Source organism: Scyliorhinus torazame, chromosome 7 (assembly GCF_047496885.1).
Source record: "Scyliorhinus torazame isolate Kashiwa2021f chromosome 7, sScyTor2.1, whole genome shotgun sequence".
NCBI classification, from domain to species: domain Eukaryota; kingdom Metazoa; phylum Chordata; class Chondrichthyes; order Carcharhiniformes; family Scyliorhinidae; genus Scyliorhinus; species Scyliorhinus torazame.
Window position 1 is genome coordinate 183,313,303 of NC_092713.1, and position 19,114 is coordinate 183,332,416.

General features: G+C 49.5%; 1 protein-coding gene across 1 annotated transcript in view; it reads left to right on the forward strand.

The window, feature by feature from the left end:
• The window catches only part of LOC140427374 (ran-binding protein 17-like), a 1,937,807-nt gene that overhangs the window by 1,235,630 nt on the left and 683,063 nt on the right, over positions 1-19,114 (forward strand). Inside the window, exon 22 of the mRNA XM_072512921.1 lies at positions 13,862-13,944. Within this exon, the coding sequence (XP_072369022.1) occupies positions 13,862-13,944 (83 nt within the window). The remainder of the gene's footprint in view (positions 1-13,861; positions 13,945-19,114) is intronic.

Sequence of the window (19,114 nt, forward strand, 5' to 3'; positions counted from 1 at the left end):
GATTCAATGATGGGCACAAAGGAAAATGGTCATGGGTTGTTGAAGGTTTATTACTGCGGTACCAGGGCATCACTGCAGATGCTCATCTGGACAACTACAAGAAGAAAGAACTTACATTTACACTTTACACAATCTCAGAACATCCCAAAGCACTTGACAGCAATTGAGGCACTTTAAGGAAATTCAATAGGCAGTTTGCACATTGCAAACTCCTGACTTGAACCTTTTTGATAGCGAAGTCAGGAGGTGAATGCTTGTAGCCTGAATATTGATATGGCTGGTCCGTTTGAACTTTGAATTGGTGGGAAGCTCCAGGATGTTGATAATGGAGGAATCTGATGGTGGTTCCAGTGAAGATCGCAGTGGATGATTGAGCCTTGTCTTGTAATGGTAATTACTTCATATTTATAAGATGTAAGTGTTACAAGACATGTGTTACCTGCTATTTATCAATCTAAGTTTTGATGTTGTCCAGATCTCGCTGTAGCCTGGCATGGCTTACTTCATGATCAAAGGAATGTGAATAGAACTGATCATTGCAGAATCATCAGTGAACAGCCCCACTTCTGACCTTATAGTTGAAGTATGATCATTGACGAAACAGCCGAAGATAGTTGTCCAGATGAGCATCTGCAGTGATGCCCTGGTACCGCAGTGATAAACCTTCAACAACCCATGACCATTTTCCTTTGTGCCCATCATGTCTCCAAATTCTGACTGATTTTCCCATTGACCTCAGTTTTACTGGAGCACCTGGGTGTCAGTCAGTTGAGCACTGATTTGATGTTGAGGGCATCTACTCTCACCTCCTCTGACACTGCAATTTGGCGCTCATAGAAAAATACAGCACAGAACCGGCCCTTTGGCCCACGATGTTGTGCCGAACTTTTGTCCTAGATTAAGAACAAATTAATCTACACCCCATCATTCTACCGTAATCCATGTACCTATCCAGTAGCCGCTTGAAGGTCCCTAATGTTTCCGACTCAACTACTTCCACAGGCAGTGCATTCCATGCCCCCACTACTCTCTGGGTAAAGAACCTACCTCTGACATCCCCCCTCTATCTTCCACCATTCACCTTAAATTTATGTCCCCTTGTAATGGTTTGTTCCACCTGGGGAAAAAGTCTCTGACTGTCTACTCTATCTATTCCCCTGATCATCTTATAAACCTCTATCGAGTCGCCCCTCATCCTTCCCCGTTCTAATGAGAAAAGGCCTAGCACCCTCAACCTTTCCTCGTAACCTTTCTTCATTCCAGGCAACATCCTGGTAAATCTCCTTTGCCCCTTTTCCAAAGTTTCCACATCCTTCCTAAAACGAGACGACCAGAACTGCACACAGTACTCCAAATGTGGCCTTACCAAGGTTTTGTACAGCTGCATCATCACCTCACGGCTCTCAAATTCAATCCCTCTGCTAATGAACGCGAGCACACCATAGGCCTTCTTCACAGCTCTATCCACTTGAGTGGCAACTTTCAAAGATGTATGAACATAGACCCCAAGATCTCACTGCTCCAGCCAAGAACCCTACCATTAACCCTGTATTCTCTCATGTTTGAATCAATGTTGGGACTCGATCTGGGGCTGAGAGAATCCAACAGTGTTTTTCAGTGAGTTGGTTATTAATGAATAGGTGTCACTTAATGACACTCTTGATGCTCCTTCCATTGCTTTGCTGACCTTTGGCAAGAGACTGAAAAGGGAGGTAATTGGCCAAATTAAATTTGTCATACTTTTTTAAAAATTAAGACATACTGGGGGAACGTTCCACATTATTGAGTAGATGACATTGTTATCGCTGTTTGGAGTAGCTTTAATGCGGACTCGCTGGGGTATGGGTAGCTCTGATGCAGATGCCTTTAGTGCTACAGCCGGGCTGTGTTAGGGTGTGGCAGAGGATTGGCCGGTGAAGTGCTTGGGCCAGTTACCTGTTCCTAGTTTATTTCAAGGAAGGGCTGCATCTCTTGCCTTGCTGCCAGGGAGCTATTTGCCCTAATTGGGTATCCCGCTGCAGAGATCTTGCAGAATTTTGTGGGTGAGGATTGGGGTGCCTGACTGCCCAGATTATTTATCCAAACCCCCCCCCCAGGACAAGACAGCACACAACCATCGTGAGCGTATGAGAACCGGAGGGGGTTCTCCTGTGCTGCACCCCCTAAACGTTCACGAGCAGAGGGCCCTGGACCTCGCTGGGGGATCCGCCACCCGGGAGGTCGCGACATGCCAGGTCGGAGGCGCAGAAGCAAGTGAGACAACCCTGCATGTCCTCGCCCCCCCCCCCACTCAACCCGTCATCACCCCCCTCACACTCTGGCCACTGCACCCTCGATCCCCTCCCCCTCACACTCTGGCCACTGCACCCCCAATCCCCTCCCCCCCCCCCCCCACACACTGCCCCCACCACCACCATACACCCAGCCCAGCCTGTCTAACAAACCCCGTATCGTTGTGTTCCCCAGGGCCAGCCGCCGAACGTCCAGGGTCATCTCGGCCAAGACACATCCGACCGTCTCCAACCTCAAGCGCACCCAGAGATGCACGCCAGAGGGTGGCAGTCGGTCGGACAGGAGGGCCATCCTCTCAGTCTGGGACGCTGGATGGGGACGCACAGAGGACGGACAGAGACAATACTGAGGGGCACAGGACGGACAGAGACGAAAGTGATGGCCGTGCATTGCCCGAAGGTAGGGCCATGAGCCATGACAGTGACGGGGACAGTGGACGGTGACGCACAGAGGACGGCCACACAGTCCACGGATTCACCTGGAGGGCGACATGACATGGGCTGCATGCACCTTGCGCCGGGCCACGAGGGGGACCAGTACACACCAGTCTCCCTAACGGACGATGACCTCGAGCTAGCGGCACTGTTGTCTCCCACACCATCGCAGAGACACTCACCTCGGTTGGGCAGATAAGTGATGAGGCTCCCGGGTCACGGTCTGGTGCGCACCACACAGCCGAGCAGGTACAGCAGGTGGAGTTTGGAGCAGCCGAGGGGCTGGATGGTCGGAGGGCAGGCCAGGCCCAGCAAACAGCTGCCGCCCAGACGGCTCCCGGGTTCCTGGATGTACTTGACCCACCCGGACAACCGATGCATGTGGACACCCAGGGACTGAATAACGGGATGAGGGCCATCTTCCAAGACCTGCACACGCAGTTGGAGGAGTCCATTCGCGTCCAGGAGCAGGGAGTGGTGCCGCTCATCGCAGCCACCCAGGCCGACACCACACGGGTGGCGTCCGCGGTGGAGGCAATGGGTGAAATGGTATCGGCCATTGGTCAGGTTCTGCAAGGCGTTGGGCTTCACGTGCATGCGTCATCCATGGCCCAGGAGAGGGCTGCCCTCTCACAGGCAGCCATGCGCCAGAGCCAACACAACATTGCCGCCGCTCTCCGGGACCTGGCCGAGTCTCACCATGCCATGGCCCGGTCCCAGCAGGCGATAGCACAGTCCCAGCAGTCAGTCGCGGAGAGCATAGACCGCCTGGCGCACGTGATGGATGGCGTAGCGCACTCACAGGTAGAGATAGCACAGTCCCTGGCAGGAATGTCACACTTCCTGGGCTCCGTCTCTGCGAACATTCGGACCGTGGTCGATACCGCTGCAGGCCTCCAGGACTGACAGCGCCAGGTGTCCGTGGTGCGATGGGGAATGACTCCGATCGCACCTCCGTCCCACAGTGAGGCCCGGGGGCCACCGGGCTCCCCGAGGGAGGAGGAGGTTCTGGGCCTGTCCCATTACCTCCAGCAAGGGACGTCCCGGTACACTTGGCCTCCCCGCCGTTCCGTCCCTGGCGCATCTGGTAGGCAGATGGCAGGACAGGGTGGCACCATGCCATCCAGCACGTCCGCCGAGCAGCCTGGACCATCGAGGCCGGGCCGCCACAGGAAACGCGTGCCGACGGGGAGCCATGTGGCAGGGCGTGATTCTCAGCAGTCCACCTCCACTCCTGCTGTACCGTCTGGGGAGCCACCTAGATGTAGTGGTAGGGCCCGTAAGCCAAAGAAGTTAGGCACATCATAAGTTGGCACGGGTGCAGGACACAGTTTACTTGTAGGGGTAGGGCATCTGTTTATGAATGTCATAAATAAACTCACTGTTGCACATAAGTTGTAAGACTCTGTGCTATGTCCGGTGCCAGGGGGCTCGTGAGGGTGACCGAGTGGCGTTGGGGTTAACGAGTGGTTCAACGTCGGTGCCGGATGTGCTGTCCCTTTCCACCTGCCTCCCAAAATCGGACACCATACTCCTCGGCACTCGGACGGCAGCTACCCCACACGGGCACATGAAGAAATGTCTGTTACGAAGGCTGTGACCACCGGAGTGCATGGTTCAGCTATAGCCATGAGTCTGACCTTGGCTGACAAATCTGAGCTTAGAGCTCATCGCAGAGCGGGCTGTCATCATTCAACATGGCACTGATCACACCCGCTTACACAATCATCAATGTTGTGCAATCCCGTAGAGCCGCAGTGGTACGGTGATGTAGAATTGGTGCCGTGAATGTGGTTGGGGTGGGGGGGGGGGTGCAGCGTGGTGTCCGTGTGCAGGACTGGTGGTGCAAGTGGCAGTGTTCAGCGCATCCCTCCCCCACGGTGCGTGAACCGTGCGGCCACCAACGCGTCACGTGCCCGCTGTCCTTGACGGTGCCGTCGTGCAGCCTCCTGGACATAACCAGCACTCGGGCAGTGTCTGTGTCCTGCGCCCCTCCCCCCACCCTGATGCACCCCATCCTCCTCATCCTCCTCCTCCTCCTTCTCCCCTTTGTTTGCGTTAGCTCCGGTCCAGGCATCTGAATCGCATCTTCAGCAGCCCGAAGCACCGCTCCACCACACCCCTGGTTGCTGCATGTGCCTCGTTGTATAGGCTCTCCGCGTTCGTCTGAGGCCTCCGTACTGGCGTCGTCAGCCATGACCTCAACGGATAGCCCCTGTCGCCCAGCAACCAGCCCCTCAGCCGGGGGGGGGGGCATCCATCGAACATTGCGGGGATGTACGACTGTGCCAGAAGGTAGGCGTCATGCACACTCCCGGGGTACCTTGCACACACGTGCATGATCTTCATGTGGGCGTCGCACACCACCTGAATGTTCATGGAGTATGCGCCCTTCCTCTTCATGAACACCTCCCTGTTGTCTGCAGGTGGGCGCATGGGGACGTGCACACCATCGATGACACCCTGGACCATCGGTATCCCGGCCACCTTGGCGAGTCCACATGCCCGTGCTTCCTGCTGTGCTCGGTCCTCGGGGAATTTTATGTACCTGTCCGCGATGGCGTACAAGGCGTCGGTCATGGCCCTGATGCACCTGTGGACCGATGCCTGTGAGATCTGCAGCCACTGTGGGCCGTCGCAGACCACACTGCCGGATGGCCACCTGCAGTGCTGCGGCTCCAACCACGGCGGTGAACATCGCTGTCCGGTTGGCATACTTAGCATACTGGGCTAAATCGCTGGCTTTGAAAGCAGATCAAGGCAGGCCAGCAGCACGGTTCAATTCCCGTACCAGCCTCCCCGAACAGGCGCCGGAATGTGGCGACGAGGGGCTTTTCACAGTAACTTCATTGAAGCCTACTCGTGACAATAAGCGATTTTCATTTCATACATGGTGACCTGCAGGCGGGTGGTGGGGGGCAGAGGAACAGCATGTTACACGGTGGGTCTTCCACACCTCGCCAGGCGGGTTGCATGGGATATCTGTGTGGCCTCGTCGTGCTGCAGATACGCAGCCAGCCTGACACCTGGTCACTGTCTGCATCCACCGGTCAGTTCACACCGTCCTCCTCACCAGTGTGCCAGTCGCCGGTGCCCATCAGCCACGCGACAACCTGCAGCCGTGTCCTCGTCACCGTCCTGCCATATCAGGGCGGTTGAAATGTGGCATCCGTGGACCCCCGGAACACCCCAGAGCACTACTCCACACTTTCCCTCACCCCTCCCACCTCCACTCCCTCCCACCTCCACTCCCTCCCTCCCCCCTCCCACCTCCACTCCCCCACTCCCACCTCCACTCCCTCCCTCAACCCCTCCCACCTCCACTCCCTCCCTCCCACCTCCACTCCCAACCTCCCATCTCCACTCCCTCCCTCACCTCCTCCCACCTCCACTCCCTCCCTCCCACCTCCACTCCCTCCCTCCCACCTCCACTCCCTCCCTCCCACCTCCACTCCCTCCCTCCCACCTCCACTCCCTCCCTCACCCACCTCCACTCCCTCCCTCCCCCTCCCACCTCCACACCCTCCCTCCCCTCCCTCCCACCTCCACACCCTCCCTCTCACCTCCACAGTCTCCCTCACCACCCCCCTCCCACCCCCCCAGTCTCCCTCACCCCTCCCCCCTTCCCCCCTCCCCCCTCCCGCAGCAGTTGGCCGCAGCGTTCTTGGGGAAGCCGACCCGGGCTGCAGGAGCAGTGGAGAATCGCCATTTTGGGTGTCTCGGGCGATTCTCTGGCCTGCGCCGCGCAGAACACGACGGGGCCGTTCTCGCCGCTTGGGTGAATTGCGGGAGGGCGTCGGATCGGCGTCGCGTGGAAAAATGGCACGCCAGGCGATTCTCCCAACCGGCGCGGGAGCGGAGAATCGCGCCCCGTATCTTTTGTGTGGTGATCGAAACCACAAACATTCATTTTCTAGGTCTTACTGTAAAATTACATTTTGTATTAAAATACAGACCACCATGTGTCTGTCTTCAAAACTCTGTTGATGGAACTTGTCTACATAAAAGTACTGATAAAAGACAATTATTAAATCCACTTAATGAAATTGTGACATTGCTTTGACTAGGGTTTATTAGGTGTACTGTACACACTTGATCTTGAAATACCCTGTCAGCAGTGGCTACGGGTATTCACTGATTGAGAAGACTAAAAAAACAAAATGATTCGTTCAGGCTTGTAAAAGGTTATGTGAAAAGGAAACAGATAAAGTCATGGTTCATCTTGATTGCCTGATGTCTCTGATAATTGCCTGATATATCTGATAACTGCGATAGTGCCTCAAATGATAACATGCTTTGATTCCATGCTAAGCAGAGACCTGAATGGCAAATGCTCAGTCCTTTTTTGCAGGAGTGCAGGATATTTTCCTGCACTGACTTGACTGCTATTGGGATAAATATTTTGAAATCAGCTGCAGGTGTAAATGAATGATTGCGCAGGGAAACTTAAGTGAGCAAATTGGTCTCACCACATTAAAGGAGATCATTGTGAACACAGCTGATCACGGAAATACCTGTCAGTAATTTGAGTTGTTTCATTGGCACTTATTATATAAACTGGAGAATGGCAGAGAGCAGAGAATAGGGGCAGGATGTGGGTCCCTGATATCGCTGCAGCAGCTGCCTCTTAAGAGAACTTTGTTTTTCATTTGAAGTGTATTGCAACAGAGCTCTCTACTGAAGACAATAAGGAACTAAAATCTACTAGAATGCTTAAGAGGTGTGAATTACAAACATTAAAATGCTTGAACTATTTTGCTGATTTGGCAAAAACATAATTGGAGGTAATGCAGTAATCTGAAACTCAGGAAGAGTACCTCAATTGGAGGGTTCATGGAAAGCCTTTGATGGACATTGGTAATTGCCATTAGGTCTGTCCACTTGACCTGTGCAGGTTGGCAGTGCTTGTTCACCAATGTGGATCTATGCAGATCTGCCCCGCCCAATCAGAGTTCTGTCAAAGTTATCAGTGATGTGTTGGGTGTTCTGGATCACATACAGGTTACCAACACTTGAAGTAGTGCAACACTATTTTATTAAAAGGTTAACTATTTAAACATACTTGAACTGTGGGTAAATACGACACCAGCTTTAACTAAAGACTTTGTCCTAACCAGTTGATGCACTCAGCACATGGTGAATGTCTGTGCCGGCTGTGAGCTCTGTGCTCCTAGCTAGCTGCTACTCGAATGAGCGGGAACTCTGATGTCCCCTGTCTTTATAGTGCGTGTGCTCTCACTGGTGATTGGCTGCGGTGTTGTGTATGTTGATTGGTCCCACTGTGTGTCCATCAGTGTGTGTCTGCACCATGATATACTGGTGTATATTATGACAATCAGTGTCCCAGATACAAATGCACACTCATGCATACACAATTCTTCACATATGGGGCAGAATTTAATGCTTCCCCCACGCCAACAAATTTGGAGAATTGAGTGAGAAGATGTAGGGTGGGGATCCCACTTTTATTCCCCCCCCCTTCAACCACTTGTAGATGGCCTTCTTGACCTGAGGCCAGTTGAGGTCCTTAAGTGCTGGCCTTTTGAACGTAACTTCTCAGCCACGTCATCCCACCTCATGGCAGGCCCAAGAGAGACTCCGACTCCAGACTTGCTAGGGGTCCTTTGGATTGCCTCTGGTCAGAGCAGTGGCCACCGCTGGGGGAGACCGAGAAGAGGGTAGTGGCTGCAAGAGAGTTCAACATGTGCCAAACATGTGAGAGCCTAATGCAACGTAGATGTCCCTATAGCAAGTGAGTTACCACTCTCCCACAGACCAGTCCTTCCCAGGATCTCACTCCACGTCTTTTGTCTTGCAGGATCACCATCAGATAAGGTCGGATCATCTGGGGTCGCAGCTCCCCATCCGGGGTCGCAGCTCCTCATCTGGACCCCCGGAACACCCCAGAGCACTACTCCGGGGAAGGCACCCAACACCTTGACACTGCTTTCATCTGCACCATCAACCATCGCAGAGATAATCACCTCGGTGGATAATGTTAGCAATCAGGCTCCTGGGTCACCCTCTTGTGAGCACCATACATATGCTGCAGCATATCAGGTGCAGGCAGGGACTCCCAAGGGAGCGGACGTTCGGAAGATTGCCCAAATAACAGCCGTTGCCCAGACAGGTGTTGCGCTTCTGGAAAAGATTATCCCATCACTGGTCCAGACATAGAAGCACAGCCAGAATATGCAGGAGAGGGTGTCATAAACTTTCCAGTGCCTGGTAAGTACAGCTGGAAGAGTTCAGCCACCTTCTGGCACAGGAGATGTTGCCGACAATGCGTAGCACCTAGTCCTACACTGAAAGGGTGGCGCCCGCGGTGGAAGGCCTGGAGCAAGACGTTAGAGCAATGTTTCGGGACATCCAAGTCTTGGACACACTGTGCTATGCATGGCTGAGTCACAGGATAGGGGAACCCAGCCACACACGGACATGTCCCGGACGCAGATGAACATTGCTGCCGTGCTCCAGAGCTTGGCCCATTCACAAAGAGTCATGGCTTAGGGCATTGAGAGCATTGCCAGTCATAGAATGACATGTCACAGTCACAGAGGAACATGACCGAAGCAGTGAAGGACATAGAATCATAGAAAAGTTACAGCACAGAAAGAGGCCATTCAGCCCATCTTGTCCATGTCAGCATGACCCAGTCAAAGTGCACCATGGCTTAGGGCATCAAGACGTGGACAGCCCTTCAGGACTGACAGCGCCAGGTGATGGTGGCGCCTCTAGAGCTCACTCCGGTCTCCCCCTGTACCATAGAGTAGCCCGGGGGCCAGCAAGTACCTCGAGGTAGGATGAAGTGATGCACCTCTGACACATGGAACGTCCCATATGGTTACACCCTTACTGAGAAGTGGCAGGGCATGGGGAGAGTGTGAGCCTGCCTTGTATGACAGCATCCCTAGTGAATAAGCCCTAACCCGTTCACCATCTTCTGCCCCTCCCCCGGCAACATTTTTGCATCTGTGAGAAGGAATAGTCATCATACATGTATTATTGTCAAGTTTGCAGATGACTCAAAAATAGGTGGGAATGCAAGTGGAGAATCTACAGATATAGACAGGTTAAGTGAGTGGCAAAAACTTGGCAGATGGAATATAATGTAGGCAAACGTGAAGTTATGCATTTTGTTATGAAGAATAAGGAGCTGAATATTATTTAAATGGAGAAAGGCTGGAGGTGGATTTGAGGATCCTCGTGCATAAATCACAAAAAGCTAGCGTGCAAGTTCAGCAGGTAATAGTGAAGGCAAATAGGATGTTTCAAAGTGAATGGAATACTGTGAACAGTTTTGGTCCCCTTATCCAAAGAAAGATATACTGGCATTGGAGGCAGTCAAGAGAAGATTAGAGCCAGATATGAAGGGATTTGCTTATGAGGAGAGGTTAAGTAGGTTGGGCCTGTACTGTTATTAGGAACTTGGGTCCAGAAATTGGGTCCAATATGTAGCAGGTAATTTGGGGTTAAACAGACTGAAGGAAAAGACTGCTAGCAGCAGAGTCAGACATTCTGAATTCTCCCTCTCTGTACCCGAAGAGGTGCCGGAATGTGACAACTAGGGCTTTTCACAGTAACTTCATTGCAGTGTTAATGTAAGCCTACTTGTGACAATAAAGATTATTATTATGACACGCCCACAGCCTGAGTTACCATGCCCCATTCAGACTTAACCTTATTAGTGGGAATACACAAGATGTCCCGGTTCAGCCAGGATGATCCACTCAAGATCCATTGTCATTCGGGACAACCTTGTTTGACCAGCCATCAGAGTCTGATGACCTACTTTCCCATCAAAGGAAGGTTAGTTTGTTAAGATACAGTTGTAAAACCTTTTTTGTCTGTCCTGTCGTTTCCTTTTTATCCCCTCCCTGCTGCCTGTCTTCTGGTTAGCTGCTACAACGTTGCAACATCATCTGGGATTTCTGTTTAAACTACAGATTTTAGGAAGAGTTGGAATCCCTATCGTGATGGATCAAGCTGATACATCCCCTTTAGGTTATGTAGCAACACCGGTGATGATGATTTGATAGACTTGGCAAGCAGCCAATCGGAATGTACAATTTCCTATTGGGGCCAGTGATTGGTGGGGCCAGGCAGAAAGTTCCAGGGAGAAGGCGGATCTTCTGAAGAGTGCCATTTTTATTTTGGGTGTGTGCTGTGAAGAGATCCAGGCATGGGGCAACTTTGAATCTCTCTCTCTCTCTATCTGCCTGCTGATTTAGAGAGCTTTCTACAACCTGCAGTTTCAGATTCGATACATGATTAGGAGATCACTGGCTACAAAGAGCTACGTCGACAGCAAAGAACAATCTCATAACTATTGCCTTCATTGGCAGGGGCATTGAGTATAAGAATTGGCAAGTCATGTTGCAGATGTATAGAACCTTAGTTAGGCCACACTTGGAGTATAGTGTTCAATTCTGCTCGCCACACTACCAGAAGGAGAGGGTGCAGAAGAGATTTACCAGGATGTTGCCTGGTATGGAGGGCATTAGCTATGAGTAGTGGTTGAATAAACTCGGTTTGTTCTCACTGGAACGATGGAGGTTGAGGGGCGACCTGATAGAGGTCTACAAAATTATGAAGGGCATAGACAGAGTGGATAGTCAGAGGCTTTTTCTCAGAGTAGAGGGGTCAATTACTAGGGGGCATAGGTTTAAGGTGCGACGGGCAAGGTTTAGAGGAAATGTACGATCAAGTTTTTTACACAGAGGGTAGTGGGTGCCTGGAACTTGCTGCCGGAGGAGGTGGTGGAAGCAGGGACGATAGTGACGTTTAAGGAGCATCTTGACAAATACATGAATAGGATGGGAATACAGGGTTACGGACCCAGGAAGTTTAGAAGATTTTAGTTTAGACGGGCAGCATGGTCAGCACAGGCTTGGAGGGCCGAAGGGCCTGTTCCTGTGCTGTACTTTTCTTTGTTCTTTGTACTATTAATCCCTTTTTCAGTTTAAACCTTCCACCTATTCCCATCGTGTGTGTGCCTGTCTTGTGTGTGTCGGTGGAGGCTGGATTTTGGGATTAGGTAGATTGTAGATCAGTGTTCAGTTATTACTTCATATATTTACCTTTTCCTCTTGTTATTAATAAATAGTGTGTTAACGTTTGTACTTATAAACCTGGTGTCTGCATCTCATTGCAGAAGTCTCGGGCCAAATTCTCGATAAGTTAATGAGAATTATTTGTTAATTCACTTATAGTGCGACCCCGGGTTGAGGGGGCTGGAACTGACCGTATCTTTGCCATTGTTGAGGCTGACCAGGCATCCGTAACAGTACTCATTGGAGTTCAGAAGAATTCGAGGCAGCCTTATTGAGAGACACAGAACTCTCAGGGGGCTTGACAGGGTAGATGCTGAGAGATTGTTTCCCTGCCTGGGAAAGTCCAGGACCAGAGGACATAATCTCAGAGTAAGGGGTCACCCATTTAAGACAGAGATGAAGAGGAAATTTGTCTCTCAGAGAGTAGTGAATCGGTGGAATTCTTTACTGCAGACAGCTGTAGAGGCTGAGATGTTGGGTATGTTCAAAGCTGAGATAAACAGATTTTTAATCAGTAAGGGAATCAAGGGTTATGGGGATAAGGCAGGAAAGTGGAGTTGAGAAATATCGCATCCGATCAGGCATAATCTCATTGAATGACGGAGCAGACTCGATGGGCAAAGTCGCCTGCTTCTGCTCCCATGTCTTATGGTGCATTCGTGAATTTTCCAATATGCTGGAACCTTTCGAGGATCTAGGGAATTTTGGTAGATCACAACCAACACTTCTTATATTTCTCCATGCACTTATTTTACGATTCTAGGATGAAAGTCATCAAGTGCAGGGAATTTGTCAACCTTCAATTCTAATTATTTTCCTAGTATCTTTTCCCTAGTAATAGTGATTATTTTAAGTTGCTCCCTTCCTTTACCTCTTGAATTTCAAGTACTCTTGATATGTTCTTGCCTTCTACAGTGAAGATATACTCAAAATACCTGTTCAATGCCATTTCCTTGTTTCCCATATTTCCACATTCTCACCCTCTAAGGGAGCAATGCTCTCTTTAGTTACATTTTTCCTTTTGAAATACTTGTAGAAACTTTCACTATCTATTTTTATATTCATAGCTATCTCATACTCTAATTTCTCCCTCCTTATTTTATTTTCAGTCTTTTTTTTACATTCAATTTTACAGGATGTGGACTTCGCTGGCGAGACCAGCACATCCCTAATTGCTGATTTCTAAACTCTGTTCAATCTACCACTAATCTTTGCAGCTTTTTCTTTCATTCTGATGCTATTTTTAACTTCATTAATTAACCCATAGATAGTGCATCCTTGTCACAGCATCTTACTTTCTCAGTGGAATACATCTTTGCTGAGAGCTATGGAATATTTCCTTAAATGTCTTGTCACAGTATTCATACTTACCTATCTCTGAATGTATTTTCCCAGATCACTTCTGTCAACTCTGTCCTCATACATACCCTTATAATTGCCTTTCTATAGTCTTGGACCCACACTTCTCACCCTCAAGCTGAATGTGAAAATTATATCATGTTATGATCTCCAGTCCTGCCCAATAATTACTTGAATTTCATTGATTAATGTTCAAACTGTTCTTCATTAACATTTTAACACTTACCCAACATTTTGGTCTCTGGCAGCTCAGTTTAAGCCTGATGACCTACTGCTAATTCTTCTAATTCAGCTAACAGTATCTCTAGAATAGCAGTACACAGAATTGTCTCAAAAAGGTAGCCAACCATATTTGTGAAAATACTACCGAAAACAATATTGTATAAATTGTAATGGAATGATGAAGTTTTCCCATAGTTTTGCCAAAAGTAAATTTTGTTTCGCGAAACCAGACATTTTATAGTGATTAAAAACAGTTAATTGGCTTAGATTTGAAGACTGCCTAACTCATAGAACTTCGCTAAATTACTAGAAGGCTGTCCAGCCCATCTTAATCCATCATCAAAATAATACCTGACTGTCCCTCCGTTGCTGCGCCTAATCAGTTTTTAATTGATCCCTGCATGTTCCATGTTTCAGTCACCTTTTGTGTGAAGATGTCTGCACATGTTCATTTGACTTTATCATTATCAATCTTTTGATTGTGTTGTTTGTATATTCTAGATCACAAAGGTTGAATTTTGAAGTATCATCGCCAAATGGAATTCTACTGTTCCGAGAAGCCAGCAAAATGATTTCCACTTATGGTATGAGCTTCGGAGCTCTTGTGCTCAGGATGATATGTGTTGTTGCAAGTTAATGTGGACATATGAGTGTCCACACATGTGTGAGTATGTGTGTGAGTGTCTGCATGTGCTTGTGTGTGTATGTTTTGTGCAGCTGTGTGCGTGTGCCTCTGGGCGTGTGTGCATCCACATATCTCATTCAGATACCTCACTCAAACATCTAAAGACATTTAGTTTGAAAAAGTTGTTGACTCTGTTGAGGTTTCAAATTCCAGGAGACATCAATCAAAAAGATTATGCAATTAAGAGGAAGAATGGAAGTTGGAAAACATTTTCTCCCAAAGAGCTTTCGGGGAATATAATGGAAGTTAACAGTATAAATGGGATCAAAATGTAACTAGATTTTCAAAAGAGAGATGAGACGGGGTGGGTAGAAGGGATTTATCCATGGAAAAGGGATGAGTTTGTTAAATTTGTTGGCCTGTTCCTGATGTGAAACCGTATTGGGTAGTTGAAAGAAAGCAGGGAGTGACGAATGTGATGGGAGCTGTGTGTGTTGTGGGAGTAGATGAAGAGATGTGACAGGGAGCAAGCAGCAGGCAAGGACCAAAGCCTATTATTGACAGGAAATCCAGATAAAAGTGGTGGAGGCCTTCTGGGCAGCAGCTGGGGCTTAATGCAGTGAGGTCTACAATAATCTAACAAGCTTTATCCATCTTCATTATGGATTGCCTCATTTTAGATGTTGCTGGGCTGTGATGAGGAACTCCCACAGTAGCTGAAAGGCAGGTGAATTTTTGAACATTGTATCATGTTAGACGTTTTTCATACCGACCTAATCAAAAAACTTGCACATGAGACTTCAGATGGACAAAGACTAAATATGTATAAATATATACAATGGGGCTAGATTAAAGAATTAACAGAAGAACTTTGGACAGAAATAACAGGCTGGATTCTCTGTTTCTGCGGCTAAGTGCTGGCTCAAAAGGAGAATCCGTGAGGTTTACACAAAACAAATTGTCGCGAACCCCTCACCGATTCTGGCACAAAGAAGTGGCTAGCAGCGGCACCGCGTGAAACCGCCGACTCCCGCGCCAAAAATGGCCAGAGTATGGCCGGGTCCCTGGCTGCGCACAGGTGACGACCTACAACATAGCGCGGCCATGCGCGGACTCAACCCGCCAACCGTGACCCCACAGCACACCCCCTGGCTACCCTCCACCAGTCCCCCCCAGCCCTCGCGGAAGCGCCCCCGGCCAGCGGCACGGACCCTGGCTGAGTGTAGATTCCGGATTCCGGACACTCCGGATTCCCGACCACTGAGACCACATGTGTCCCACGCCATCGGGAACTCGGCCCATTTGGGGTGGAGCATCGCGGGAGGGCTGGCTGATGACGCGCCAACACCATTGCAGCGGCAGGCGATGCGATGATGCAATTTCCGCGGGGGCGGAGCATGGTTGACCGGTGTCAAACCAGCGCCGACCCCGATTTGGACGTTGGAGTCAATTCTCCACCCGATCGCCGATTACGATATCGGCGTCATGCTACGGAGAATCTGGCCGAATAAATTTGTATTATTTAGGTGCATAGGATTTTTCTCAAGGGTAGCCTGTTATAATTAAAATAGCCTTTGTATGTTACATTGTGAATCGTACTAACAAACAGTTGTTTCATTAAGAATAGAGGGCGGGATTCTCTAAAAATGGGGCTCTGTCCCCACGCTGGCGGGGAAACCAGCGCCAATGACTCCAGCTTCAACGGCCCCCGAAAGTGAGGAATTCTCACCTTTTCAGGGGGCTAGGTTGCCACCGGAGTCGTCCCCACTGCTCCAGCCAGCGGGGAACGGCCCACGCGGGTCCGCGCATGCGCGGAACGGCCGGCGTACGCCAACCCCCGGGCAATATGGCGGAGCCCAACAGGGGCCCAGCGCGGAAGAAAGAAGGCCCCCACGGAACCAGCACGCCCGCCGATCGGTAGGCCCCAATTACGGGCCAGACCACCGTGGGGACCCCGGACGGGGTCAGATCCCCCCGCCACCCCCCACCACCACCCTCCCCCCGGACGGCCCCCGCACACTTACCTGCCAAGTCCCACCGTGGGGGACCTGAATAACCCGGGGGGGCTGGGCAAAACTTGTCGGCCCATCGGGACCCGGAGAATCGCCGGGGGTGCCACTGTCAAAGGCTCCCGACCGGCGTGGCGGGAATCCCGCCGGCGCCCGAAAAATGGGCAGAAAAAATGGACGTGCATCAAGCAGTTAGGAAGGGAAATGGCACGTTGGCCTTCATTGCAAAGGTTTTGAAGTACAGGATTAAAGAAGTCTTGCTACAATTGTACAGTGCTTTGGAGAAACCACATCTGAAAAACTGCAATTTTAGCCTCCAGATTCAAAGAAGAATATATTTGCATTGGAGATGGTATAGAAAACGTTCACTAACTTGGTTTCTAGTTTGAGAGGGTTTCCCTATGAAGAGAGGCTGAGTAAATTGGGTTTATATTCTCTGGAGATTAGAGGAACGAGAGACGATCTCATTGAAATATTGAAGAATCTGAAGGGGTTTGATCGGGTGGACGCTGAGAGATTGTTTCCACTGGGCGGGGAATCTAAATCAGGGGGGCACAGTCTCAGTATAAGGGGCCAATCAGTTAGGTCTGAGATTGAGAAATTATGTACTCAAAGATTGCAAATCTTTGGAATTATGCACCCTAGAGAATTGTTAATATATTTATGGCTGGGATAGACAGATTTTTGGTTTCTTGGGGATTTAAGGAATCTGGGCAGTAGGTGGAAAGTGAAGTTGAAACTCGTGGTCAGACATGATCGTATTGAATGGTGGATGAGTTGTTATGTTAACTACTGCTCCTATTTCCTACGTTCTTCTATGAAATCAGTCCTTGTCTCCCAGAATCAATTCCAAGTCTGTGCTAAACTAATGCAGCCATTAAGGAAACTAGAGTTTGTCTCAGTGGCCTTGACATTTCCTGATAGTTATCCAGTGAACCTTGCAGTGAATGGGGAGAACAGGATCAAGCTGTGCTTCCCTCTGCCTCGCATACAGTCAAATAATCTGCTGATATTAACATCTAATCATGTCACACATCGAAAAGGACAAGACACTGGGCAATAGTTCACTTCATTGGACCTTTGGCAGTCAGTTAATGAAGAAATTATCATGTGAGTTAGGGACCACACTCAGTGACATGTTGCATGGCCTACTGCTTTGTGGGACCCGCTACATCAACAGGGGCATCACAGTAACACAGTGGTTAGCACTGCACAGCACCAGGGACCTGGGTTCGCTTCTTTGGGTGACTGTCTGTGTGAAGTTTGCATATTCATCCCATGTTTGTGTGGGTTTCCTCCAAGTACACCAGTTTCCTCCCACAGTACAAAGATGTGCAGTTAGGTGGATTGACTGTGCTAAATTGCCCCTTAGTGTCCAAAGATGTGCATTTAGGTGGGGTTAGAGATACGGTGGGGGAATAGGCCGAGGTAGAGAATTCTTTCGGAGGGACAGTGCTGACTCGATGGGCTGAATGGCCTCCTTCTGCACTGTAGGGTTCTATATCCAGAAGAAGCTTCTGGCTGAGACCAAAATTATGTTGGAAACAGCGATCAAGGTAGCTCAAGTGACAGAGTGCACCAAAAACGCTGCCACTGAGATTCAAAGCACAGTTAAATGGGAGGTTAACCAAGTATGGGGTGGTGCGGCCAGGAGGTCTGCAGTGTGATCAACAGGCACAGCTCAGAGTCAGATATGGTCCTCGGGACAGAAATAGAATCCAAGGAGCGGGAAGGAATCGGGCGTCAAACCAAATTCGAGGTGATCTGCGATCATTGCGGGGGGGGGACCATCCCCAGGAGACCTGCCATGTCCAGGGGTTCGTGTGCTTCCGTTGCAAAGCGCGCCATTGCAAAAAATGTCAAAAGCAGCAAGATCAGTGCACACCGCCACTGTACATGGTGGAGAAGCGTTCTGGAGAAGAGAATTTGTGCATCGGTTGAATGCAGTCCAAATGAGTAAAACAGCTTCAATTAAAATAGCCTTCAGGGTGAATGGTACACCCCTTAAAATGGAAGTTGACACCAGGACTTTGTGACTGTACTGGTGAACAGACCTTCCAATGTCTGTGTGCAGGTACACACCTTCAGAGAGATTTTGAAGATCCTCGAGACAACCAATGTCCCAGTGGCCTACAGAGGGCAGGTTGCCAATCTGCCTTTGGCCATCGTGCAGGGGCATAGACCCAGTATGTTGTGAAGAGACTGGTTGCAAAAAATTAGGCTCAATTGGAAATCTTCAAAATATCTGACATTTTCCTCCAAGATGTCTTGAGGAAGTATGAAGACATCTCCCATGAATAATTGGGCCAAATTAAAGGTATAAAAAACAATTTATATGTCAATCCAGATTCAATACCCAACTTTCGAGCTAGGCCAGTGCAATACGCATCAGAAGGTTGAAGCAGAGCTAAAGACATTGGAAAAGCTGGGGATAATCAAGCCAGTTCAGTTTTTATAGTGGGCTACGCTGATAGTCCCTGTTCTCAAACCTGATCGGTCAATAATGATTTGTGGGGAATATAAGATGACCATAAATCAGGCTGCCCAGGTCGACCGGTATCCAATTCCCAAAATTGAAAACCTTGACGCCGAGCTGGCGGGGGACCTCACCTATTCAAACCTGAGCTTCATTCCAACTGAGTTGGATGAGGAGTCTCAGAGGTTTGCTACAATAAATAGCCACAAAGGCTTCTTTGCGTATACCAGACTGCCGTTCGGCATCTCTTCAACCCATGCCATCTCCCAGCTCATGATGGAAAATCTCCTCCAGGGGATTTTCACGGTGGTGGTTTGCCTTAGGGTCCCGCTAAAGCGTGAAAAATGTCCCTTCAGAGCATAGATCCTTTCTTGGGATGGTCAGTTACTACGGAAGGTTCATTTCAAATATAGCCACAAAATTGCCAACATTACACCTACATTTAAGAAGGAATCAACGGTGGCAATGGAAGGAGCCTCAGAAACAAGCCTTCTGAGTTGTGAAGCAAGCATTTCAATTTTCAAACCTCTTGGTCCTGTTTGATCCAGGGAAACCAATAGTGCTGACATGTGGTGCGTCCCATTATGGGATAGGAGCTGTTTATCCTACAAAATGGGAATTGGCACGGAACGCCCTATCGCCTT